The 27801-nt window shown below is 37.3% G+C and overlaps 1 protein-coding gene across 1 annotated transcript in view; it reads right to left on the reverse strand.

Moving 5' to 3' along the window:
• Nucleotides 1-864: 864 nt before the first annotated feature.
• The window catches only part of LOC140150022 (uncharacterized), a 33876-nt gene continuing 6939 nt past the window's right edge, over nt 865-27801 (reverse strand). The window contains exon 3 of the mRNA XM_072172026.1: nt 865-7014. Within this exon, the coding sequence (XP_072028127.1) occupies nt 4768-7014 (2247 nt within the window). The 3' untranslated portion in view covers nt 865-4767. The remainder of the gene's footprint in view (nt 7015-27801) is intronic.

Consider the following 27801-nt stretch of genomic DNA (forward strand, 5'->3'; position numbering starts at 1 on the left):
TCCAAAAATAGAGGGTCAGAGTTCACCCCCGAGCTTGCAAATTCCCAATTTATGGAGGGTGAAAAATTAATATTTTTTAAATTTAGGGGGTCATTCACCCCCGATCGGGGGTTAACGCTACCCCTGAAGCTACATGACTTTTGTATGTGCCCATTTTACAGACTGAATTATAATAATTTTGACCGTGCGTAGTTGTTGAAAGACTGAAGGATCCAGTCTAGGTGAGAAGCATTACCCAAACCAAAGTACGCCCTCTCCTTTTGTACCCGCCATACTTCGAAAGGCTAATTCAGATGTTGGCACCTTTGTTAAGACTGCTCGTGGTTTCTCTAGTTTTGTGTCTTTATAACATTTATTGAATGTTATAAAGACACAAAACTAGAGACGGGTGTCTCTTTTTTTCTTCTTTTTTTTTTAGTATGGGTCAAAGAGGATCATAATTTGACTCTTTTTCCCATTTATATTGTCCGAAATGTTGGGTATTTCAAGATACAAAAATATAGTTTAAGTCCCAATTAGACCCAAATTCTTTTTTATACATTATGCACGATAATAAATTGTTAAAGACGGTGTCACGTCTCAGAAGGAATGACATCGTGATTATGTTTTGTTGCACTCTCAACTTGTTTAAAAACAACGACACATTCAAGAATTACAACAATTCAAACATGTCAAATTTGACAACCTGCAAAACTCTCAATCCTGAAGCAGCGTGCAGACTTTTTATTATACGTAAAATATTTGATGTAACATATCTACGTTATTTAATCTATTGCCATTCTATTTCCAGTAATGTTTAAGTTCTAACGAATGTTTGATGACGTAAAATCGATAATATATTTCTGCTAGATATTATATGTAACATATTATCGATTTTTCGTCATCAAACATTCGTTAGAACTTAAACATTACTGGAAATAGAATGGGACTAGATTAAATAACGTAGATATGTTACGTCACATATCATACGTCTAATACTCGAAGTCTGCATACGACTTAAAAGACTGACGTGATAGGATTAATATGTGTAAATTCGATAAAGACCTACAATATAATAATATTGCATTAATAAAGAGTGAAATTGTGAAGCAGTGGAAATTATTGCAGCATATTACGTGTTTTAAGACTACATGTGTAAACATATTAACATATATCAGGACCGATTTACACGAAATGTTTAGAACCCTGGTAAACATGGCAAAGTATAATGATTCAAAGAAATTCAAAATATGGTTTTAAATGTTCTCTTAAAGAACCGAAAACGGTTCTGTATCACATATTTGGGACAACTTTTTCGACGTTTTTTTTGGTTCTTTAGAGAACCTCTATGGGTTCTCCTGAGAGGACAACGTTAGAACCTTTTTAACCTTTATTTCTTAGAGTGTTCAACCAGTGAAGAAACTCATTTTCCTGTTTTACAACGACACTGCTTCGCTTTTGTTTTGCAATTTGTTGTGACCGAAGCGATATTTGCGGACATTAACCAAAAGAGCCGCCCTCCCGTTTTTATATCTTATCAAAAATAAAAACAGTGAAATTTCCCCCTCCAAATACACACACATAATTTTAAAAAAATACCGTAAATATTCGCCTAATGGCGCAAAATTTGCCTTTGGGTAAATTTCACGTACAAATAGGCCTAGAGAGTTCCCTGCTCTGAAAAGGTTTGTGCCGTTATTTGCTGGTTGGATTTTTTCGAGTGGGCACTTTTATTCAGTGGCGCCACTAGGAACGTTTTTTTTGGGGGGGGGGGTAAAAGTGATTTGGGGGGGGGGCAATATCGACAAATTTTGCGCAAAATTGCCGCAAAAAGTGGAAATTTACGTAATTTGGGGGGTTTTGCCTCAAAAGTGGGGGCAGGCAAGAAAAATATTTGGGGGTGCAAATGCCCCTATTAATACTGCTTTTAATAATGTGTGCCCAAAATTGCAGTTTTGTCAACGGATCCCATATGCGCTATTAGGCGAATATTTACGGTAGTAGCAAGCGGTTTTTTGTACATATACACCTATACTATTATTCTAATTACGTATATAATTATCTACATTTTGTACTATATTTGGCAGTGATAAAGTTCTTAATTGTTGAACAATTCAATTACAATAAATGAAATAATAAAATCAAACATTTCATTTTGTTCTGAACCATCGCTAAGAAAGTTCGTGATTTATAGTGCGCTTATTTCAGCGGTTCTAGCACACTTGAACGTCAATTTACAAAGTTGCCTTTTAGAAGAAATCAGAATTTGGCAGTACAGACTACAGTGGCCATCACCATGATCACTCTAATCAAAGAAAAGTTTACAATTACATGAGTCACGTTTTACATTATACACGCATTCACGTATCTGAAGTAGATATCAAGTTATGTTTTGATGCACTCTCATTGTGTTTAAAAACAACCATAATAAGGCCCTACATTCAAGAATAACAACAATGCAAACTTGACATTGCGGTCATATACCTGCAAATTTACTCATTACAGAAACTGACAGGCTTATATCATTGTATAACTTAAATTTGTGTAATGATTTTCATTAAATAACCAAAGGCCCCGATTGGAATTCTTGCTCCCCGCTTTCCCACTTCCCTAATGAGTTTTCCGTTTATACATGCTTTAATGCAATAAAGTGCGATCTACATAAAGAAGAGATTCCTATTAGGTCCTATTTAAATGTTAGTTTTCACTGATCACATTGTCCCCTTTTAATTTCGAGTCAAACAAAATGAGGTAAAACAAAGAAAATTGTTATTTCATTCCAGCGCCTAATGCGTGATATTAGCTCGCCGATCGTATTATTATCATATGATTATTGGCGGAGCTTCATGCAGCCGGGATGTACAAACAAGACGTAAGACGGATAGCGATATACACACAGTTTATACGCCAAGACGTAAGACGAATAGCGATATGTACACATTTTACGTCACTGATTCAATGATACACACTCACTCGATCGGTGAAGTCCGACTAAAGCCGGAGATATCTGGATTTAATGTAAAAAGTTACATTTTACTGTAATTAAAGCACTTCAGGTTTAGTCTTTCACGTGGTGTTTTAGAAAACCACTGGGCATTGCAATCATGCAAAAAGAAATTTGAGAAAAATTAAAGTTGAGGGCATCTCTGTGGAGCAAATCATGGCTTTAATGGAGGATCGGTATTTCGACAACCACCCCCCCACCCCCCGTCAGATTTTCCCCACGGCTTCTCCCTCGATTGCGAAAGTCTTAAGTCGATGCTTACGGCACTGTGGAGCGGGCACAACGGTGAACATATTTGAAGTAATAAGAAATGTAATAGGTAGTACAATAAAGTAGCATTAATTATTTCAACATTGCTGTACAACTTGTATTAAACTTTTTGCGGAACCAAACAAAATTATTTTATTGTGAATCACATTTTATTTTATGAATACACGTTGAACCATGGTGCCAAAGAAGGAAACAAGTGAACATGGTGACATATATATGCGTCAGTGAAACTTATGGTTCTGTCAATATGGGGATTTCTTAAGGCCCAGAAGTGATTTTTCTAGGCAGTTACCATTACCAACTAGCTTTCAGATTGTCACGTGTGTAAATGATACTTGTTTCAAGTTCAAAACAATTTTAAGCAACTGAAAAACATTGTGAAACTCATACAAATATAAATACCGATTTTACCCAACATTAATGTTATTAGCACGCGTTCTTACTATAACAATTCCTTTTTTCTTTTTTTTTTTTTGTAAATTGTATTATACACCTAGACTATTATTTTATAATCATATGTACATATTAATGTACACAATGTTTGGCAGTGAAAAAATATTCGTTAACATTATAAATGAAATAAATAAAATCAAACATTTCAATTTTCCTTCCTTATTATCTTATTAAAATGACCATTCCAACTACGACTTGGCTATGGCAAGCCAAGTGTGCAATAATGGCAAGCCAAGTGTACAGATTTTTCTCATAGTTATCTTCCATAAACTTCGAAGTCAGTGAAGTTATGTATCCGATATCGACGTGCAATAGGCAGACAAACTAAGTTCTATCAGTTTACTTTAATGGATTTAGTTTTCTGACTAAGGTATCGAATTACCGCACACTTGATTTGTCATAACTAGTTAGAATACTTTGATATAGCAGTTACATTTTTGCATAGCCCTGGTTTTTGTCACACCACACACAGAAACTTGGGACCTTTGGTTAAGTTGCGGAGTGGATGCGTGTTCAACTCAGGCGGCAGTTGTGCTCTGATCATGCCGCCGTCGTAATTGCTGAGGTAGTAGAGAGCTTGCGAAATGACGTTACTTTAACTTTAACTTTAACGTCTAGAGGATTATGTATTCAAAACCACCTTGGTTTTGAATACATAATCCTCTAGACGTTAAAGTTAAAGTAACGTCATTTCGCAAGCTCTCTAGTAACTTGAACGGGTTACCCCGGGACCCGCGAAAGAGTTTGCTTCATCATGTTCATATCCACATGGCGCAGATCCTCCACAGTATAGCAGACAGGCAGTAAGCGACTTTCCCGAACAGGACATGTGAGACAAAAAAAAAGTTAGGTCACCTCGAGGACTGCGGCTCTAAAGAAGTTAACCATATGTTAACTGACAGGAGCACGGAGCCCGAACCCCAAATTAAACACCACCTCGCTATAGCAAGGAATGCTGCATGCATCAAAGAAGTTACCATGTTAATTGTCCGTCCGGGACTCGAAGTCTCGAACCCACAATATCGATATGATAGGCGGACGATTTTGACCACTATACGTTTTCACGTACTAACTGGGTTGTTTTGTATATAAACCGGATTATCTCCCGGATTATCTCGGGTAAGAACCGGGGTATTTTGCGTATAAACCGTGTTAACGTCAGAAAATGACACTCTTCTCGGTTGACATGGTTGAGAAGATGAATGTTGACTAGGCACACATGTAGCAGATCTTAATCTCTGTGTTGAAAATGGATTAGTACTGGGATATGAACTTAAGTCCAGTTGTGAGTAGTCTGCGATATCCGTTTGGAGCGGAATGGGGGGATTATCTTGGACTTCGTTTTGGTCATACATTTGAGCCAATTGTGGTTCTTGAGTTTGAGCCGGAAAATCTGCTTCTGGTAGTTGATGCTTCATCACCTGAGCATAACTAGGTAATGGTTGGCCGTGGTGTGATGTAATTTGGTCATTTGGCTGGTTTGCGTATGTATAAGCAGGATCATGATGAGGAGGATGTTGGCGCCTTTCAGGGTATGAATGTTGGCGGAGCAGTAGAGGTTGACTTTGGGGATTTATTAAATCGGAACAATGAGCAGGAACTGATGTAGAATGTACTAGGGAATGAGGACATTTGGTACACAGGTACACCTTTCCGTTTTCGCTTTGATAAACAGGGATATATCCAGACAAGGTACCTGATTGATTTGCATGCGGAGGTGGAGGGGGAGGAGGGTACTTTGGTGGAGAAATATCGTCACTCTCAGGGAACGAGCCTTCGGAGAAAGCAGAATCAAAACTTCTTTCTGATATGAGTCTACTCCTACTAGTACGAGTTGGGAATTCTTGCATATTTGCTATTGGCTCATATAAAACTTCTTCGTCCTCTTCTGGTGGCTCATCGGGAAGGGGATTTTCTGTTAGTCCTGTTCGTGGCGAAGGAGTGCAACCTTTGATGTTCTTATCTTGTGTGTCCGCTCTTGGCCTTTGGGAATCACTATACCTCCTATAGATTAGTACTGCGAATATGATTATAACAGCCAAGCAAACCACGAGAGCTGATATTCCAATGAACATGTACATCTGGCCGTCTTCTTGTTGATCTGATCCTAATGCGCTCTCCTGTGCCACTGCCATCTGCCTTTTGTCGTCATCTTCGTTAATCATTGGCACACCATCGATAATCTCAACGTAACCGCTTGCACCTGTTAACACCGTTGCTACACTCACTTCTGTTTTATCGTATGATGTTGGCTTTGGGAGATCTTTACACTTCAAAATGACAGCTTGGCTGACGTCTTTCATAGGCATACCTGTAAAATCTTCTGGACCTTGACAAATGACTTCGGTTCTTGTATCCGCGATTATTGTGGAACTTTCTTGTACGTGTTTCTCGTACCATTGCATCAACACCTCATTCGTGCAGCCACAACTCATGGGATTTCCAGCGAAAAATACTCTCTGGATGTCAACCAACCCGCTAGAAATGTTCCGAACATCAATGATGTTATTGAAACTCAAGTCTATTTCTGCCAGGTTGCCGAGACTTTCAAACTCCAGAGCTCCAACATGGATTTCCGATATTGAGTTATGTGATGCTATAAGCGATGTCAAACTTGGCAGTCCGCGAAACATTCCACTTTCTAAACGCATCAACAAATTATTCTGAATCTCTATACGCTTAAGTTGGGCTAACCCTTGGAACTGCTCACTGTGGAAATACTCCAGCCGATTATTAGACAACATCAGGAATCGTAACGTTCTTAGACTATGAAAAACATTATGCGGTAAAGTTCTCAAACCATTGTCATTCAAATATAACCGCTCAATGGAGTTCAACCCGGCGAATGCCCCAGCTTCAATGACTTCCAAACTCGCGACGTTCAAATAGAGATTCCTCAACTTCGACAGTCCATAGAATGTGTTATTTACAATAATTACAAGCGGGTTGTTTTGAAGGAAGATCTCTTTCAATTCCACACAAGCTGCAAAAGCACGAGGTGTGATATTTCTAATGTTGTTGTATTCTAGATAGACATACCGAAGTTTGCCGTAACCGGACAAAGAGCTTTCGTCCAAGTACTGCAGAGCGTTCCTCCTAAAGTCCAAGAAAGATGCTTCGCTACATTGTGATGCAACCGGGATGATGTCCAGATTTTGGTTTGAGCAATCCGCGTGGTTGTGGTCTGGACTGTAGTCGCATATCTCATTGCATTCTTCAGTCCATACTACGGGAATTGTTCCACATAAGAAAATACAGTATTCCACTGCAAAGAGTGTTAAGATAGCTGAAGTCTTCATGGTGACATGTGGTCATATCAATCTTCTGCGCCTACATGACATCAGGGGTCTGCAAAATACAAAAATAAAAATAAATAAATAAATAAATAAATAAAAGAAGACGGAAAATGATCGATTTAATGATATGTGGTGGACTGTGTGGTGAGGGCAGATGAAGATCACTGTTACTACACAAAACGCATGCCTTAAGGTAAGTTCATACTACGCCGCAATTGCGATGCGGTGCGTTGCTGATATATCGATTACTTTTTCCGCAACTCATCGCATTTCCAAGTTAAAATGTTTTTAACTTTATTGCGATACCGCAATGCAGTGTTCTGCGGTACGATACAGTGCGGCAACGCATGGCATCGTATCGCAATTGCGGCGTAGCATAAACGGACCTTATCCCGCGGCTGCTGAGCTACCCGTGAGCGAATCGTCAATTCAAAGCGTGTTCATTCATTTTATTCATATTAGCCGCCCAAACCAATTTGGCGCCCCCTATCATGCCTATAGAATGTTTGTGTGCTTGGGACACAAATTGGGACAATTGGTACCACTTTCGTAAGTGGTGCACACCGTCATCGTCCCTATATCTTCGTGTCAAAAATTGCCGTGATAGTATGATGAATCCTCACGTTTTTCAACAGCTACGCATGGTGATTTTGTTCGAGATAGGCCGAGCGACTCAGGCTAAGCATACAACTTGAGATTTTGAGAGCCTGCCACACTGTTTCTATTCTATGTTTTTACGATTTTCGCATGATCAGTATATGGCTGGCCGTAACCGCCACAACGTGGAGCTGCTACGCGTAGCTTACTTTTCGCTTCGCGGAGCTAAATTGACCAATCATGTTAGATCTTTTCATTACGCGGAGCCAGTGGATGCATCCTCGTTCCAGAGAGAGAAAACTCTTGCCAAAATTAATGTTTACTATGGGGATTTTAAATGAATCGAATGTAAATAAACCACGACCAGTTATACAGGATCAATACCATTGTTTGATTAGTGTATAGTCAATGTTAGCTTGCATGCATGTGTCATGTGTGTGGCGTGTTTGTTTGTTTGTTTGTCTACTGTGTCAGGCCAGGATCACTGACACCCACGGTACTGATACTGTCATACTATCACGGTGATCATATTGTTGAATGTTGTTGACTTTAAAATAATCATGATGCAGTCATGTCTACAGTAGAATTCACCACGACCTTTGAAGGACTTAAACCCCATTAAAAGCTATTAAACCAAGATAACACTCAATGAAAACAGCTCAACTATGTTACATCAGATCTTCTCTGGTTAAATACACACTGCACTTGTGTCTGTTTTACCTGTGCAATGAGCAATGAGCTGGTATTATAGTTTCAGTTGGGTGAACGGTTACAAAGCGAACGCAAGGTAACAATACTGTGTGGGCTTTTGTTTACGAAATGAGACAATAGTCTGCTTATTGTTAACCAGCGTTCTTGAAAATGAGAAGCATAATGGTTTGCAGACTTAACACGGTTTAGAAATAATTTCTTCATATTTTTTGGTGTTATCTGTCGTTTACATATCCTTCCTAAAACGCAAAAGTACCAATATTTCCAAACACCTAAATTAGCTAAAAATTTAGGACATGTTACAAAACTATATTTTCTAGAATTTCAGAGAATACTTTAAATATTGGCCGGTTATTTTTTACACAGTGACGTCAACTAGGCAATGGCCTATACTTCTAACATACACTATTTGTAGAGGTCACGCGTCAATGGTGAGCGCACTGAGTATTGTGTATAGGAAAACGGACAGTAACTACAGTATGTATGGCCTACTACTAGTATATAAAGTAAATCCGAACTGGTTTGCTGAAGGTCGAATTCCGCAGGCCACGCCGCGCCGCGCAAGTTGTACAAATTAGCTCCCGGCGATACACTGCAGATCGCAGAATTGTGTGCATGGTTTACCCACCACTCTGCCTAGCTATATAGTTATGTATAATACCATGGTAGGTATTATATATCTATATCTATAATATATATATCTATAATACCTACCATGATAATACTGTATGAGTTTCTTATGAGTGCATGTCCATCTTAATAATAAGTCGGTTCGTACTTTTCATAAACTACTTTTTGAATCATAACTTTCGTGACCGAGGATATCTTGCAACTACGTGAAGCTCGTCTGGCAAATTCTTAATGAATAAATTCGCTTCACGTAATGAGTAAGTCGTACTTGATTGGTCAGTTTTACCTCCGAGTAATGAAAAACTCTAACATGATTGGTCAATTTGGCTCCACGGAGCAAAAAGTCAGCTACGCGTAGCAGCTCCAAGTTGTGGCGGTTGCGGCCTACCATAGCAGTATCCCATATGATATTTCTATTGCAAGAAAATTTTATTTGTTGTCAGGTAAATCACAGGTTTTATTTTAAATACACTAACTGTAAATTAAATACACTAATTAGTGAGGACCGGTATTTTGCTGTGGATATGTTTAACTGCAATTTTGAGGTAAAAAATTTGAAATCCCGGGTAAAAATTTTGATATATTCAACTCTTTGAGAAAATAATTATATAAAGGAATGCATGTAAAATCCAGGTGCAATACAATGTACATTATTGACACACTATCACTCTTTATCTACGTCAATAATAGAATATCGATTTCAATCGAATTGAATACATTGCTCCATTTTGAGTTCGTAGTTGACTACTGAGCGACCTAAGCGATCGATTGCTAGCCAATCAGATAGAACTCCTTTTCCTGTGTTCGGTGAAATACCACTCGGCCGTCGCTCACCAACGGAGTATTAAATTTATATTTATCGTATAGGGCGTCGACACTGTGTGGTGCACTAATACACAAACTTTCTGTTCATCACTTATTGACAGTCACCTACCAGGAAAAGCGTTAATATGCTGTCGGGTCAGTGACCAATTTAATGGCGGAACTCCTTTGTTCCAAACAATAGTACCACTTTCATGAATAGCCTGTCGGCAAATCAAATCGACATCAAAGGAACAATGCGTTACGTAATCTACACGCACTGTGTCATAGTACTGTTATTTTACGGCACATTTCCGTACGCTATTCTACTGTAAAAATTACAGTCAAATTTTTACAGTGCATTGCTTCTCCTTCCTATCTAAGCTCCTTGATCGCAACGATACATCACTGTCAGATATGCGATCCAGACTAAGATAACCAAATATAGCCTTTGATTATCTTATCATTCATCATTGTTAAATGTATACGCATGATAGGGTATAGACTATAGGTATTGTTGGTCGAAGGAACCAAAACAATCGATTTTTTCATAATCTAAATCAATAACACTTGGATGTTTTGCAGAAGTTCATTCCACAAATCATATAGTTTGAAAACTTGCTTGATTTATTGTTGTTAACGAGTTATGTGTTTCAGCCCTCTTTACAACATAACCTAACAGGCAGGACCTACAAAAGTATATCTGCGATATTTCAATCCTTCTACACACTCGCTATGAATTGATCAATGCAATTTTTGCCAAAGCTCCCTACCATTCGCAACTTGAAGATGCTGTGAACTACCAAATCGCAATAGTTTAAAATAGTTGCTAACCTTAATCATTGTGTTGCCATTGTGATTATTTGTGTAAAGTTAAGCAAATTATTTGAATTACTTCCAGTATATGGATGTGCTTGCTTTAAGGGGGTACTACACCCCTGTGGTAAATTTGTGACTATTTTTGCATTTTTCTCAACAAATAATAACACACTGGTAACAAAAGTTATGTATATTATTGGGGCAAGGAATCCAATTACTACACTGAAATTTCAGTGATTCAAGACAAGCGGTTCAGTATGATAGGAAATGAGGTACATCCTATCGGTACCTTATTTCTTATCATAAATAGCGAACTGCTTGTCTTGGGTCACTGAAATTACAGTATAGTAATTGGATTCCTTGCCCCTATAATATACATAACTTTTGTTACCACTGTGTTATTAAATTTTTGAGAAAAATGCAAAAATAGACACAAATTTATCGAGGGGGTGTAGTACCCCCTTAATGCTTCCAACTCTACTTCTGATTTATATTTTTATACTGACACTATATGTGCATGAATCTTAACAGTTAGGAGCGTATTTGCACAAACATTATGTATGTGATTTTCCCGTAAATATTGCATCATGTAAATAAACTTGAACTCCACCAACCCAGAGTTTAATACTATTGATTTGCCTCTTGATTTCCCAGGGTCTCGCTGTAGTGATAATAACAGTTTACGTGATCAACATGATCATGGTAAATGCATTTTGTTTCCTGAAAATAGGTCACTTTAATACACGCTACATGATCATAAACTTGAAACTGATCCAACTTGAATCTGCACAGTATCAGAAAAAAAAGGAAAATCTGTCCTCAAAACATGTATGGAATCCGGTTCTCAAGGAACCAAAAAGTTCTATGAAGGCCAAAACATGGTTCTACAAAGGGTATTAGAGAACCCTTTAAAGAACACGATAAAATGGTTCAGTTTAAAGAACATTTTTCTAGGGTTGTACATGTATACAGAGGACAAAGGTTCTTTAAGGCCTTTAGAACCTTTATTTTGGTGAGTGTATGACTGTTTCATGATATCTGTGTACCGTGAAAACGCGACGGAAATAAACATGCTCGTTTGTCAGGGCACAGTTCTTTGAACTTCAATATGATTGTACACAACAGAATGACCTTTGCTACAATGTTGGCTACAAAATCTCATACTCCCCAACTTGGGGCCAACGTATGAACCTTTTGAATGCAAACCATTGAACCATGAAATCAGAGATGAGACTTTTTGCCTGTTATACACGTCATAAAGTTCCTAGCATAATTTTATACACTGTTGGAACACTGGGTAATAAACCGGTTGGGTAAATTTTACCCAACACGGGACCCAACATCAGGTTATTTTCAGTAATCTACTCAATATTGGGTAAAATTTTACCCAATATTGGGTTTTAAAAAACCTTACCCAACCCAACCCATGAGGGTTGTTCGTACCCAGTGGTTGGGTAAAATTTTGGGTAAAACGACCATTTGACCCAATTTACCCAAATGTTGGGTAATGTTCTAACAGTGTACTTTAAGGCCTATAAATAGAATTTGATGTGGTCTGGTATATATAGATCGCTTTACCCTGCAGCGCACAGTGGTACGGTAAACAATAACACGCCAGGTTTGCGGTTTATAAAGCGGTTTTACCTTTTATTCACCTTTGCAAAACGGTTTTGCAGCCTTTTACAGATCATATTTTCCAATGATTTTGATTGATCGATGTGTTTACGCCATATCTCACCAGTCCAATGTGATTGATGAGATGCAGTCAGACAATAATTGTTGGAAAAGATAATATGCTTTTATTGTTTACATTTCAAAGATTACTATTATAACATCGGATTTGAACCCCTGTCTGTTTCTTTTCCAATAGTGGTCTGTTATAAAGGAACAGGGATATAAACATCTACCAAAAAGTAATTACCCCCTTTTAATATTATGAGATAATAACTCAAAATCTATGCATCAAAATTTATAATTTAAATAGCAAAAGGAACCCCAGTTTTGTTTTGCAAAAACTTTTGATGCCTCATAATAGCCCAAAGCCAAAATTTGTTACAATGGTGACCCTTTGTCAGAATGAAAAAGACCCGCATTCAAAAGTTGCACCTACAAAACCTATTCAAAATGTTGATTTTGTTGCTCATGGTCGTCACTGGTCACCGCGGGTCATCCTTGACCAGTCAGAATGTCACTGACTTGAGCAGCTTTTAGCATGTTTAGTGCAACTTTTAAATGTATCTCTTTCATTCAACGACAGTGGCGTAGCGTCATAACCCCCCCCCCCCATCGATCTGAAAATTTTTTAAATCCCATAGGAAAATTGCCGAAAAATGTGCCCCCCAATCATGGTCGGTGCCCCCCCAATGTGATGACCCACGCTATGCCACTGTTCAACGAGTCAAAGGGAGTCACCATGGCTACAAACTTTGAGCTATCCAGACAAAGTCAAAATCCGAAATATATGCTGTTTCTACAGAAGATCTCTTCTGACACCTCATTTGTGAAAATTGAGCAAGAAATACCAACGGAGATTTACGGCCCGAAAATCCGTTATCTTCAAAATCAATAGTTGCACTTGACGAGATTGTCAAAGAGAGAGTGCGTTCCACGGGGAACGACGGGGATGGCCATGTGTCGTGATGGTGCTGGATATCCCCATTGACAATCTCGTCAAATGCAATTATTGATTTTGAAGATAACGGATTTTCTGGCCGTAAATCTCCGTTGATTATTTCTCAATTTTCACAAATGAAGTGTCAAGAAGACGTATTATTCCGTATAAACAACATGTAGGCTATATTTTGGAATTTTGTCTGTTTTGTTATTGCACGACTTAATTGCGAACAATGGCACGGCTTTAAACTGAGTATTTACTTCTTGGCAAATTCGTATTCTGGGCGTACTATATTAATACATGTGGTATTGTTCACTCTTACAAGTTACAGCTGACTGCGTTCTACAAGAAGTCAGGCTTTTACCTTTTTTAGTAAATGGCCAAATTACCGCGGATAATAATTTTGGAATTCTTCACAAAGTGTACTAGTATATCGCTCATTCTACAAAATCCGGTGCCAATAGCCTTTTTTCCATTCTTTGGTCCACAAAAACTTTGTCGAGCATTTAGGGCATCAAATATGTTGTTTTTCTGGTAGAACTCAACGAGATCTACACGGACATATATAGTTTTCCATACTTTAAATGCTTTCTTCAGCCTGATTAACCCTTGCAAAGGCTCAAAAATCGCTAAAAATGTGTTTCCACAGCTCAAGTGTCACATCTAACCCTGAATATTTTCTTTGAATAAATGCGATTTCTTTACATATTTGTTGTTTTTTAATTAGATAACGCGCCATCATATTGTTTATCAACATTATTTTTTAGTGATTAAAATGTCTTTGTGTAATTCTAAAATAAATTGCACTTTCCACCAAAACGCTGTGAGCTACGTTACTCCTTTTTAACACACGTTATTGGAAAGAAGAAAAACAGAGGTATCAATGTAATTTGCGGTTTTTGAAAGGAAACACTTATAGGTTTTTAAAAATCACAGTAAAAATCGTGATGCTGTAGCATTTTGGCATAGAAATGTTGTAAACATTGAAATTTCGACCGACCATGTTAAGATTGGTGAGCTACGTTACCAGAATTCTATAGTATGCACTTGTATTACATGTACTTCCTAATAATATGTGAAAGCTACCAGTGGTCGAACCCCATTTATATTAGAATTAACCGACATAACGTTCTAACGTTCGCAAATCACATTAAAAACATTAAAACCAGTGAACTACGTTACTGTGAGCTACGTTACACACTCATTTACGCATCTTCAAAACTTCTATGGAATGGTGAAATCTGTTTTACATTTCACTCAAGTGATCTTTAATTTGCTTTTTATGACCTTGGATTGAGTAAAACCAGCCCATTTTATAGTCGGTAACGTAGCTCACATTACATTGAGTTTTAGTGTTAAAAACATCATGACTTCCTGAAAGAAAAATATGCAAGTGGTGTTGGCAATTTTTACATCTGAAAGTAGTGATACATTTACTTTTAAAAACACAAAAAGCAGGTCTTTTTGAACAACTTTTATTTTTTCTATTTTTTTAGTGGATTGGCACCGGATTTTGTAGAATGAGCGATATTAGCTTATATTATTAAGCATTTAGCATGTGGTGGTTTATACCCGGGTATGAAAAATACAGCTGACATGACACTAACAGAGGCCGTGGTTTGTTTTTATTCTAGTAACACGTTTTAAATTATATTTTGTACGCTCAAAACCCCAATTTTTCTGAGGCTTCCACGCGAGGAGTAATAAAAATAGGCCTGTATTTTTATATTGCCCTCGTAGTCCTCGTACCAATTTTAACGTTTCTCCTCGATTTGTTTATTCAAATCAAACTGTGTCAAAATGCTGAATCAATACAGCTGTAAACGTCGACTGAAATAAACAACAGAACATCAAAAGGCCTAAAATAGTAAATTTTTAAAAATCAGTATAGCTATCACTCTTACCTGACACACATGCACTGCGCAGCATATAGGTCGAGTAAATCCTGTTTTGAAAATATCTATGCCAAAGAGACACAATTTTATGTCCTTGTTTAGCTTTGTTTCTTCAAGAAATACGCTAACTTAGGATTGAAACGTCAAGAAAGGCAGACCTCATGTTCTAACGGAGCTTAACGGCGTGACCTGCACAAAGGCAACCACACAATGTTCTGAATTTCTGTGTGTTTGTATTGGTTTGTCAAGCGACAATTTATTTTGGCGCACACTGTATTTACACATGTGACCTTTGGTTAGACTTGCTCAAAAGCTTTCGGTGTAAATATAGCTGGTTCGCTGAACCTTTTATCATACAAGATCTTAATTATGTAGAGAAATTCCTTTAAAAGGGAATTGTCAACTCCACTAGCTTACACTGTGATTCACCATGTTCACTCGGAGAAAAGGATATGGCACAGCAAATGTGGATGATTACGATGATAAACATGAGCAGAGCAGTATTATCTAGCAAAATTGACGTGAAGATATTATTTAATCATGAATATCAAGAAACAGTACATTTTCTAGGCCACCAAGAAGAGGCTCTAGTGGAACCCCCTGGCCAGAAGTTGGACTGAAAGCTACTGAACCAATAGTGAGTCAAAACTTAAGGTGGTTATGGAGGCATTATGGAAGTGCTCTAAGCATGTTTTAAACAGATTATTCTAGTGTGACAGCCAGCCAGTTGCGGACCAGCTGCGACATGGAAAAATTCCAAATACACCACCACAAAACCATCAAGCCGTAATAGGCCGTAATGCAATTTCAAGTACTATGTGATCCTGCATTCACAAAGGAAAGCTGAAACCAAAAGCAACTGAGGTAACCAAGACAAGCAAAGCAGAACCCAACTTGAGCAACTGAAGTAACCAAGACAAGCAAAGCAGAAACCAATTTAATCAACTGAAGTAACCAAGACAAGCAAAGCAGCAACCAAAGCAACTAAAGTAACCAAGACAAGCAAATCAGAAACCAAATTAAGCAGCTGAAGTAACCAAGATAAACAATTAAGCAGAAACCAAAGCAACTGAAGTAACCAAGACAAGCAAAGCAGAAATCAAATCAACTGAACTGAACTAAGACAAGCAAAGCAGAAACCAAAGCAACTGAAGTATAACCACAAGCAAAGCAGAAACCAAAGCAACTGAAGTAACCAAGACAAGCAAAGCAGAAACCAAAGCAACTGAAGTAACCAAAACAAGCAAAGCAGAAATCAAAACAACTGAAGTAACAAGCAAAGCAGAAATCAAAGCAACTGAAGTAACCAAGACAAGCAAAAGCAGAAACCAAAGCAACTGAAGTAATCAAGACAAGCCAAGCAGAAACCAAAGCAACTGAAGTAACCAAGACCAGCAAAGCAGAAACCAAATTAAGCAACTGAAGTAATCAAACAAAGCAGAAACCAAAGTAACCAAGACAAGCAAAGCAGAAACCAAAGCAAGTGAAGTAACTAAAACAAGCAAAGCAAAAACCAAATTAAGCAACTGAAGTAACCAAGACAAGCAAAGCAGAAACCAAAGCAACTGAGGTAACCAAGACAAGCAAACCATAAACCAAAGCAACTGAAGTAACCAAGACAAGCAATTAAGCAGAAACCAAAGTATCTTGAAGTAACTAACACAAGCAAAGCAGAAACCAAAGCAACTGAAGTAATTAAGACAAGCAAAGCAGAACTTGACCAAAGCAACTGAGTTAACCAAAACAAACAAAGCAGAAATCAAAGCAACAGCTAGCAACTGAAGTAACCGAGACGAACACAGCAGAAATCAAACCAACTGAGGTAACTAACACAAGCAAAGCAGAAACCAAAGCATCTGGAGTAACCAAGACAAGCAAAGCAGAAACCAATTTAATCAACTGACGTAACCAAAACAAGCAAAGCAGCAACCAAAGCACTCTGAAGTAACTAAGACAAGCAAAGCAGAAATCAAAGCAACTGGAGTAACCAAGACAAGCAAAGCAGAAATCAAAGCAACTGGAGTAACCAAGACAAGCAAAGCAGAAACCAATTTAATCAACTGAAGTAACCAAGACAAGCAAAGCAGCATCCAAAGCAACTAAAGTAACAAGACAAGCAAATCAGAAACCAAATTAAGCAGCTGAAGTAACCAAGATAAGCAATTAAGCAGAAACCAAAGCAACTGAAGTAACCAAGACCCGGGGGGGGGGATCACTCACATAAATGGTCTGTACGCATGCGTGACCAAAAAAACAAGTAAAAGGGGGTGTTTTTTTAGGCAAGGCAAGTTACGTTACGCGAGTGACGCGTTTAGGGTCTAAAAAACAGTGATTTTCAAGAATAAGGGTAGTATTCTGAAACTGGACAACTTGTTTAGGGTACCTTTTCAAATTTTTGGTAAATTGTGAGTTCAAAAAGGGTACATTTGTTGCATTTTCACCAGCCAAAAACGCATTAGGGGGTAAATTCTACACTAAATTACCTTATTAAGGGGCTAAATTTGCTGGTAGGGTAAAACTCGTTTAGGGGGTGTTTGACAAAAATTTGGTCACGCATACGTACACTGTCATATTTGAGTGGTCCCCCCGGGAACCAAGACAAGCAAGGCATGAAACCAAAGCAACTAAGGTAACCAAGACAAGCAAAGCAGAAATCAAAGCAACTGAACTGAACCAAGACAAGCAAAGCAGAAACCAAAGCAACTAAGGTACCCAAGGCAAGCAAAGCAGAAACCAAAGCAACTGAAGTAACTAAAACAGCAATATATTGACAAGTCCAAGATATAATGTATAATCATGGTAATCTTTATCTTTATGTACATATACACCAATCCGAGAAGCGTTTACTGTATTTGGCCCTCTATTGACGGCAACACAGATGTACCAGAGCGGGAGATTTAATTCGTAATTCAATACTCATGATTGTGTATTGAATATCACTGTTGTGTACAATTCCCGGGTACAATTCTGTATAGCACACAATAAATAATGGCTAGAACCCCCGACCTCGGGACACCGCAGTTTTACATCGGGGACACCGCAGTAATGGCGAAGTCGGATAGGTGTATACATGTAGAGCTATAATCGATCATCATTGGGATATGAGCGCGCATGCACCATGAGCATGCCATTCTTTGACGTATAGAGTGGCAGAAGCGTTAAAATTTAGTGAGTCTAGGGACGAGCATATTTTGTTCCGGTTTTACTGGAACTATAAGTTAATTTACAAACTATTGCAGCCCTCCACCACGGTGTTTTAGGAAGATGCACAAGGCAATTATTGCATCGTTTGTAATAATGATTTTAGGAGGACCCCTTGAAAATGGAGGAAATGTGTCCCCCTCACCATGCTCACATCCGCCGCAAGTACAGACTAAAGTTTTGGCACCGAGTCGGATGCAGGGCATAAACATGATAGACGTGCTATTGTAAGCTATTGTATATTGGCGAATCCATGGTAACACGCGTTACGTTTTAGTGCATTCTTCTTTATCCTCCACACTCTGGCTGATGTGAAACCAATTTGAATTTGGTGTTCATCTTTTGTATTTGAACACCCAAAAGTCAAGGCTAGGTCCCCATGGTCACACAAAGATGAAAGATCAGCTCATGCAAATGATAGAGTAATACGCGTTTCATTCAGTGGAACAGCCAAAAATGTACAAAACTTGATCTAAAGTTTGCCCTAAAACTAACCATGCTAACCAATCTACAACCGTTTATTGGTTTCTATTGTAATCAAGTACTATGATAGGTTTATAATACAGGACTAATAACAATAATTCAAGTTGAACTATTTTACTAAGCTGCAATAAAGTTTGTAACACGCGTTACGGTGATACGTGTTACACTTTTCCCGCCCATTAATATAACAAGCAATGTTGATAGAAGAGAAACAAAATTCATAAAAATCAATAGTATAATAATTAAGGTATCATCCCTCATGATTAATGTGAAACAAAACCATATGTAATAAACCCTTATTGAAGGTGATGTGTATATAAATGAGATCCAAACTTAGACATTTTTTCAGAAAAAAAATCACAAAATTTGGCCAAAAAAACAATCAATTTTTTGAAGAAATTTCATAATAAACATGTATCAATGTACCTGGAACATGGCTCAATCAGTAAAGATTGTTCGCTTCCGTACAATACCAAACTTACCATGGCCTATATTATCTACCAGTCGCACCGGTGAATATTTGACCACTCTTATCTATCAATGCTATCATATATTCTGAGAATTCTAAGTAGGCCCTACTATATAAAGGGGAAATTCTGGGAATTCAAATCATTATCATGTGATATTAAAGGAGAACGAGGTAAATATTGCAATAATATCCCGGAATAATCAGATATTATTATTTACTCAGTGCATGGCTACCATCTCTGTAAACCTTAAAAGGAAGTGTTTTCGGTTTTATATATCTGCTGACTTCATGTCACACCTTCATAGTGGGCATGGTGGGGAGGCTGCTGATCAAAGTACACATGGTATAGACAACAGAGGTATCTAAATTTGGCGGACAAATATTTAGGCTACATGTCAGTAAGGTGTGAAACGTTCCGGTGAAAACCCTTTTAGTCCGTTCTGACAATCAAAACACCGCGCCTACATTTTTAGTCAATGGGCGGCAACCTTTCATTTGAGTGGTATAGTTTTGGTACAATCCACCCAGAAACTAAACTCAATGATGTCCAAGCAGGACAAAAGATTTGTTTGATGAAAAACGAAAACTTGATAATGCCCAATGTATCATAAACATGGTAAATCAACATTGTTAATGTTCAATTGTGACTTACCGTGGCCGCAGAAGATGTTCAAACTGGAGTCAGGAGAGTGATATTGTAGTGTCTTCTAGCATATTCAGCATTTTACCGCGTGTATCACCTATTAAATATCCGAGAACCACATCAAGACCAATGCGGGGACTAATGCCTAGGGTCTTTTAAAACGGATTCAACCCAATGCCTGTTATTTTTGCTTCAGCACCACAACAACACCTAAGAATATTGCATCAACAGCAATATTTGAATTCCCCTTCTGTCTCTGGATTGCGATTACGCTAGACTGCTTTACAGTCCCTTTTTGTTAAAGAATTCACCCCAGCTTTGCCATTCCATAAAACACAACATGCCCCTTCCACCTTGAGAAAGTACCGTGTTCGGATGGGAGCTGTTCTCGTTCTGAGCTTGTAAATTTGTAATGATTGTGAGATGAGTTGAGTAAACTTGAAGTGTGAATTTCAAAAAGGGCTATAAATTAGATTATATTTACGATGAGATTGCGAAGTCAAGTTTAACCCGAAGCTTATATTGGGTAACTGAACCAGGAAACAAGTTCAAAAGTTTCAAGTTATTAACTTTTGAAGTTATGCAAACCCGGTAAACCCCCGGGTAATCCGTCATCGCAAACCAGGGTCTCCAAGTTCAGGCTAAAGCAAACAAAAATGGTTTCCATGTCCTGAAAATCAATGCGAAAATGCAGTTTGTTTGTTTTTTATTTATTTATGGAATCAGGAAGTTTATAGTAAATCATCCTCTAATCACAGATTAATGCCAAATCAGTGCAGAGAATAGATATAATATGAGAGATAACGAAAGCATGAAAGTTGTAACTTTTAGAAAAATTAAAAAGTTGATTTTCGATGATAGGATTTATTGATTTCATATATTGCGTGCATGTAAGGGAACACACCAACAGTTTTTAGTTTGTTTCCTAACACAATGGACGGGCGAGAAAAGGAAAACTTTTAAACAATTTTGTCATTCATTAATTTTTTATTTTTCTTATTTTTTTGCTTAAAAATACCACTTTACTTTTATGGATTTCTCATTTTATAAAAAAACTGAAATGCGGTAAAATTGCTCCAAAACTGTGGCGAGTTAAAGATTAGACCATGTGGCGAGTTACAGATTGGTTGTCGCAGTACGGTCAACGACGATAATTGTCAGATAATTGTTAAAAAATCGATATGCTGCCCTCTCTAGGTAAAGCATTGATCCCTTGTTCTCTAAATAATGCATGCGTAACATGAACTTACCAAATTGTCTTAGAGCTTTATTTAATAGTATTCCAAAAAATAGTTTCATTTTCAAAAATGACATTAATGAATTTGTTGAGTTTGATTAGTTAAGATTTAATGTATGTCTTCCCTTAAAATGACATCCATCCTTCCATCAATCAATCAATCAATCAATCAATCAATCAATCAATTAATCAATCGACACTTTTGACTTGACATAACGTAACGCGTTCACGTATGGCATTCGCGTGCGAAATTCTAATCCTGCCACCGGGATCCTGCCCATGTGTCTCCAACATTAAAATAATTATTAGAATCAAGTCTATACCATTTACAATAAATGTGAACTTGTTATCATGTCTATAAATAAAATACAATTCAATAGATTTCATCAACAACATAGGCCTACAGGTGATGCGAAATGAAGTGTGAACAATATTGATGACGTTGCATTTCGGTTGTCATGGCAGATACGTTGCTTGTGGTAGTCGCAGAGCTAAATGCACAACAATTTTCTAATCATACTAATTAATTCGCTTTCCGAATGTGTAATGGAATTATTAAATATTAAAACAAACAACAAATTACGACTTGTACTATCAAATGTGAGGACATTTTAGTTTCAACGCTTATTTTTGGACTTTCAATTTTGTCAGAAATGACGTTGCATTTTGTAACTCTGGTCCATAATTTGTGTTTAGGGCGTAAAAGATTGGAAACAATAGCAGGTTCTACCCCGGGGGGGGGGGGGCACTTCCATAACAGATATACATCATGTGCCTCGGAATAGACCCCCTTTTTCAAACCGGCTTGTACCCAATGACCCCCTTTTTGTGTTATGGTCCTACCTATTACCCAATGACCCCCTTTAAAAAAATTCATGTACTCAATGACCCCCTTTTTCTATTTCCTGCTACCCAATGACCCCCGTTTTTAATTCCCAAATTTAGGTGGTATTTGTGTTCTCCTCCAGAAATAATGAGATTTCTCAAATTTCCAAGGTGGACAAGTTGTTTTTTCGCAGTTTGGCACTTATTTATGTGTACTTAATGATACTCTTTTGGCAATCCTGTACCCAATGACTCCCATTTTACAATTTGTTACCCCAATGACCATCCTTTTTTCAAAGTTTCATACCGAATGACCCCATTTTTTTTAGGTTGTGTACTGAATGACCCCATATTTTTGTAATATTGTACATTTGACCTGAATGCCCCCTACTTTTTAACATGGCCGAGGCACATCCCTGCCATTTCAGATAGGGAGTGCCCCCCCCCCTCGGGGGTTCTACACTTCAATTGCTCAACAAAGACCCCTGCAGAATTGGGAACACTGATATGCAACGCAATAAAAAGCTTTATTTAAAATAAAACGACCCATTCCATCTGGTAATGACAAAGCACATTTAATATGCCACTTACACCCTGCCGTTCTTTTGCTTCATATTAAAATTAGGTCCATTTTGTTTTCACTGTTTATAGGCCTACATAGTCTACTTTAGTAGGCCATTTTAATTTTGTATCATCCCTCTAATTCCTCTTACCATGGAAAGGAGCTGAAAGGCCACCAATCCAGTTCTGATCCAACAGCTAGCTATCCATGAAAAAAACCCTTTTCAATGTGTGTTTTATTCATGGAAATGGAATGGTATGATTATTTTTTTATCAAAAATGTGTATTATATCAATTTCAAGAAATCAAAATTATTTGATATCAGAAGGACATTCCTAAAATGCAATTCGATATGTCTGATATGTCCCACAAAAAATAGTCGCTATCCGAGCCCTTAAGTGTTAGCCTATACTGTTAATAACCACTTATAGATGTGAGCTCTGCTCGTGACTTGTTCTTTATTAACAGTGGCGTAGATTTCTTTATGACAGTAGGGGGTGGGGTTGGAAAAATTCTTTTTGAAGTGTAGTAGTGAAGCTTAGTGAATCCAACATTATGGTATGGTTTATGGTACAAACACGCGCGAAGCGCGCAAACATTTTTGCTATATTGAAGCTAAAATGGCAAAGGCGCCATCGCGCGAAGAACTCAAAAATGGGCATTTTTTAGGACAGCAAAAGTACACGCCATTGGCGTGCGGGCGTGTATAAAAGTCGAGCCCTGATTATAATGCTCACGAATACAAGATTGACATTTCTCATTTAATATCATAAATGGGCTATTCCAGAAAATAGATGCACACCCCCTATGTAGAGGAGTTCGGATATCCTGACTTTTTGTCCAGTCGTGACAGTTGGAAATCCAGACTTTGAAAGTGTCCAAAGGCGAAAAAAATCCAGCAGAAAAATAGTTCAAAATCAGAAATCCTCAATTTAAGAGTTCATTTTGGACATTTCCGTGATTTTTCCTTCATTTAATTGGATTTCCAGGTTTTTTCAAGTGACATTTGTAACTGGAATTCCAGTCGTTTCAGAAAGCAGACCTGGAAATCCAGACATTTCTTTGATTGAAAAGTTACTCCTCTATAGGGGGTGTGCACTTATTTTCTGGAATAGCCCAATGGCAGCGCCAAAATTAATAGTTTCTATCAATAATGTTACACATGTTTCTATGTTGACTCATGAAGATGAGAGCTGAACATAGTTATTTGAACTATGAATGATTGCGTGAGCGGGGTGGGGTGAGCTGGAAATCACGAATCAGTGTTCGTAGTGTGTTTTTGTTTGATTGGGGGTGTGTTTGTTTCCCTTTACCAACCCGAACCGAGTCAGTGTAAATATCGGGCGACATATCGAAATATTCACATTGCATTATTTCTAATTTTTATATAATATTTCAGAATATCAATTGTTAATAGTGCACCTTTAAACAGGAGCTATAGGTGGCATATGACGCACAGTGATGGTATGGTATGGTATGGTGTCCGTCAAATGACGAACTTTTATTAATCCTTGTCGACCCCTTCCGGGGTATGAAAGATGCATAAACATGCATGTGGTATATTGAAGAGATATTGCATGAGCCGCTTACTGATGAAGGGAATGCCCCTGCTCGCTACCTGGCTATACCATGATACGCCATTGATTGGAATTTAAAAAGGTCAAACAGACGAGAAAAGACTTCTTAAAGGTACACGCACACACATACTTTGCCGTTACACCCAAGTTTTTTTCAATTGAAAATCCAAAACTTTTCGTTGTGAAAAACTTTTTCGTGTTAAAAACCTTAATTGGTTTTTTGAATTACTGGACATTGCGCGTCACTAAGTTTTTTAATCGAAAATCCAAGTTTTTCGAATCTGTATCGATCACAGATTTTCGAATAAAATCAAGATTTTCGACGATAAACCAAGATTTTCAATTGAAAAAACTTGATTTATCAACTGAGCAGTAATATTGACGAGCAATCTCCAGTAATTTGAAAAACCAAGTTTTCCCATTAAAACCCAAGTTTATCAGTGAAAACTTGATTTTCGATTGAAAAAACGAATTTTTGCAGTAAAAATTTTGATGGGCGGGCTGGGGTTTTTTCTTCGGGGGTTGGTATAACCTTCCCCTCTTCGTAGTACTGCAGGCCTAAGGTTAAGGCGGGTAGGAGGGGAACAAGACTCAAATATTGAGACAAATAAAGCTGACACACAAGAGGAATCATGGGTTGATCACCTTAAGGCTTGATATAAGGGGTGTCATTTCCCCCCCCATGTGCATGATTTTTTCGGGAGGTAGAAGACGTACAGTATTTTCTTTCTGATATAACTTCTGAGCAATGAATTAATATTAATATTAAGAAGTATACATGCTTTTTTTAAGATAAAAAGCTAACAAATACGGTTCCTGCACGCCATCACACTCGCCGTAAATATGGGTTAGGGTAACGTGAGCATTTACAAGGCAAAACTATGGAATTTGGACCCGCTTGCGAGGGGTTCGGGATTCATTTGGGGTGGTGTTTGTTTGTTCATGTTTGATCACAAAATGGACTTCCAAAGCAAGAAATCATTGAAACCACAGACGTTTTTTTCTTCTTTCTTTTTTATTACAATAATAAAATTAGAAAATCCTAATGTTAATTAACCACGTCTATACTTCGTTTCACCTCGGATTTTAATAATGACAAATGTGCGTATTTCGCTGATTGCAGAATTGAATCGAGCATAGGGGTCTATCCCCGGAGCGTACATTCCATTAAACGACTTGTCAGCACATCTATGGATATTACTGCGTAAAAGCACTGACGTCACTGCCAAATACGAGGTGAAATTAAAGGTATAGGTTTTTAAAACATAAAACAAAAACAAGAACTGTCTTTAAAAAGACAACACCACGGATGAAGATCAGTTTCATAAAATAAATGTTTGCTTGTCCACAAAACCTAAGGTCTTTCAGATTTTGTGTTTTTTTTGTGTGTTTTTTTTTTATGATGTCAAAATTCTGAACAAAAATATATATCAGAAATTTCCACAATTAGGGCCATCGGTTTTCTTTCGTACAAGTAGCCTAAAACAATATTGTTGGTCAGTCGAGGACAAGCAAACATTTTTTTTACTATTAATTGCTTAAGGTTAATAGTGTTTCCATAAATATCGACTTTCGTATCAGAAACGAATTTAAAAAGTACCAATCGAATTAATTAAAATACATTTTATACTAAGTTTCAAATATAAGTTTTATTGCACTAATTTATTTTATGACTTAATTAGTTTTCCGGTGCACGTGCCTCATTACTAAACTCGTGATCACAAGTTTAACTTACATATAAATTGAGATCTTGAGATGATCCGAAAATAAGATACGAAATGACACCAACTTTGTTTCTGTACTTATCTTATACTAGGCCTACTTTTGAAGCTTCATCAATAGATTTATATTAAGAGCGTCAATGCAATTATGAGAAATCGGATGTTTACATAGAAGAAAAAAAGGTTGATAAGGCCGAAAAAGGTTAATGTTTTGGTTCTCGTCGTCTCCCTTTTTAGATTTTCAAATATTTTTAGACTTTGGAATGATAGAAGAACTTCATAATATATAAATAAGTTTATTTGATGACAAGAATCAATTCCAAGTCCTTTTGTAGTACTCTAGAGGTTTTCTCCCAAAGAATCTCACATTTCAAAAAGGAAAAAAAAAAGAAGAAAAAATGCCTTCTCCTTTCCTCGAGCACTGTTGGAAAAGACTGAAAACTACTAACAATGCAATTTGGTACTGACGAACAAAAAATCTTCCTCCCTCTATAATTCTTGAAAATTCTCCGGAGAACCAAAACATACGGCCTATGGTACAACTTGTACTGCATTTCAAAATTGAATATGCAGGAACTAGATAACAGTCTAAAAGTTTAACAAAGAACAACAGGAACTGTCAAAAATAAAATAAAACAGTAACTTTAAGGAAAGAAAGTATAAATATCTCAAAATCTGCTTGAAAGATTTACGAAAATGAATTTTAATTCTTGTTTTCAGCGCCAACAAATAAACGATAAGTTGAGTTGTAACGTTATCAATCGTGTCAAAATATTCGACATAATACACGTACTCTTAGAAGGGTATACAGCACAGCTCAAGAGAAATGGGTTCTAGATAATAAGCCAAATCGGCATTACAAGTTTGCAATGCATTGTGGGACAGTTTTTGCATTTTTAGGACACTTTGTCCTTTGACCTATCAGAAATATTGGTGCATACAAAATATATTTTAAAAAGTTTTACTAGAATAAAAACAAATCAAAAAAATATATTTGTTGTATAAATTAATTATTTAAATATTTTTAATGATAACATTTTTACAATAATAGATAAATAAATAATAATTAGAGAAATTTCCCCGATATGTCAGAGGTCAAAGTGTCCTAAAAGTGCTCTCAAAAACCGGAAGTCACAATGGCGATTGGGCTTATTGAAAGAACTCCAAAATGAGTCTTTCTTTCCTTTACCGAACTTTTTATGTCTAAAATGGTTATAATAACCATAACCATTTTAGACATAAAAAGTTCTGTAATGTCAGAAATAACTTTATTCTGGCCTTTGCAGAACTTTTTTTAGTTCTGCGTAAACATTTTAAGGTTCTAAATACAGGACTCTTTAAGGGGGTATTACACCCCTGGCCAATTGTGTGCGTATTTTTGCATTTTTCTCAAAAAGTATAACGCAGAAAAATGCAAAAATATGCACAAAATTGGCCAGGGGTGTAGTACCCCCTTAAATTAACATGATTAAAGTAAGAACGTTTCGTTCTACTTAAATCGTAACCCCTTTTCAGTATTTAGCCTGTCTTCATAATTGAAGACCTGAGCGCAAGAAGACCGTAAGTCCACTTGACCCCTCAACATGTATACACTAAAGTTGCGTATAGTTTCGTATAGTGTGGTAATGTTTTATACATGTCCTGGGGCCAAAACAATTCTTTCACAACCTTTCATGATGTTTTCACCCTGGAACATGTATTAAACATTATAAAACCCTAAGAAACTATACGTAACTTTAGTGTATACATATTGAGGGGCCAAGTGGACTTACGGTCTTCTTGCCCTCAGGTTTTCAATTATATGATAGATCAAGAATGACATCTGAGCATTCTCTCTTATCTCCGAGATATTTAAAGGCCAGGTCTATTTATCTCCCCCCCCTCTTGCTCTCCCTTTCTCCTTTGCCTCTCTCTCTCCCTCTTTCACGCCACAACCCTCCCGCACACACATATATAAAAAGCACACATTTTGCAAACTGAACACACAGCATTGCTACATCTCTCAACATGTTCAA

Source organism: Amphiura filiformis, chromosome 4 (genome assembly GCF_039555335.1).
Source record: "Amphiura filiformis chromosome 4, Afil_fr2py, whole genome shotgun sequence".
In the NCBI taxonomy this organism is placed as follows: domain Eukaryota; kingdom Metazoa; phylum Echinodermata; class Ophiuroidea; order Amphilepidida; family Amphiuridae; genus Amphiura; species Amphiura filiformis.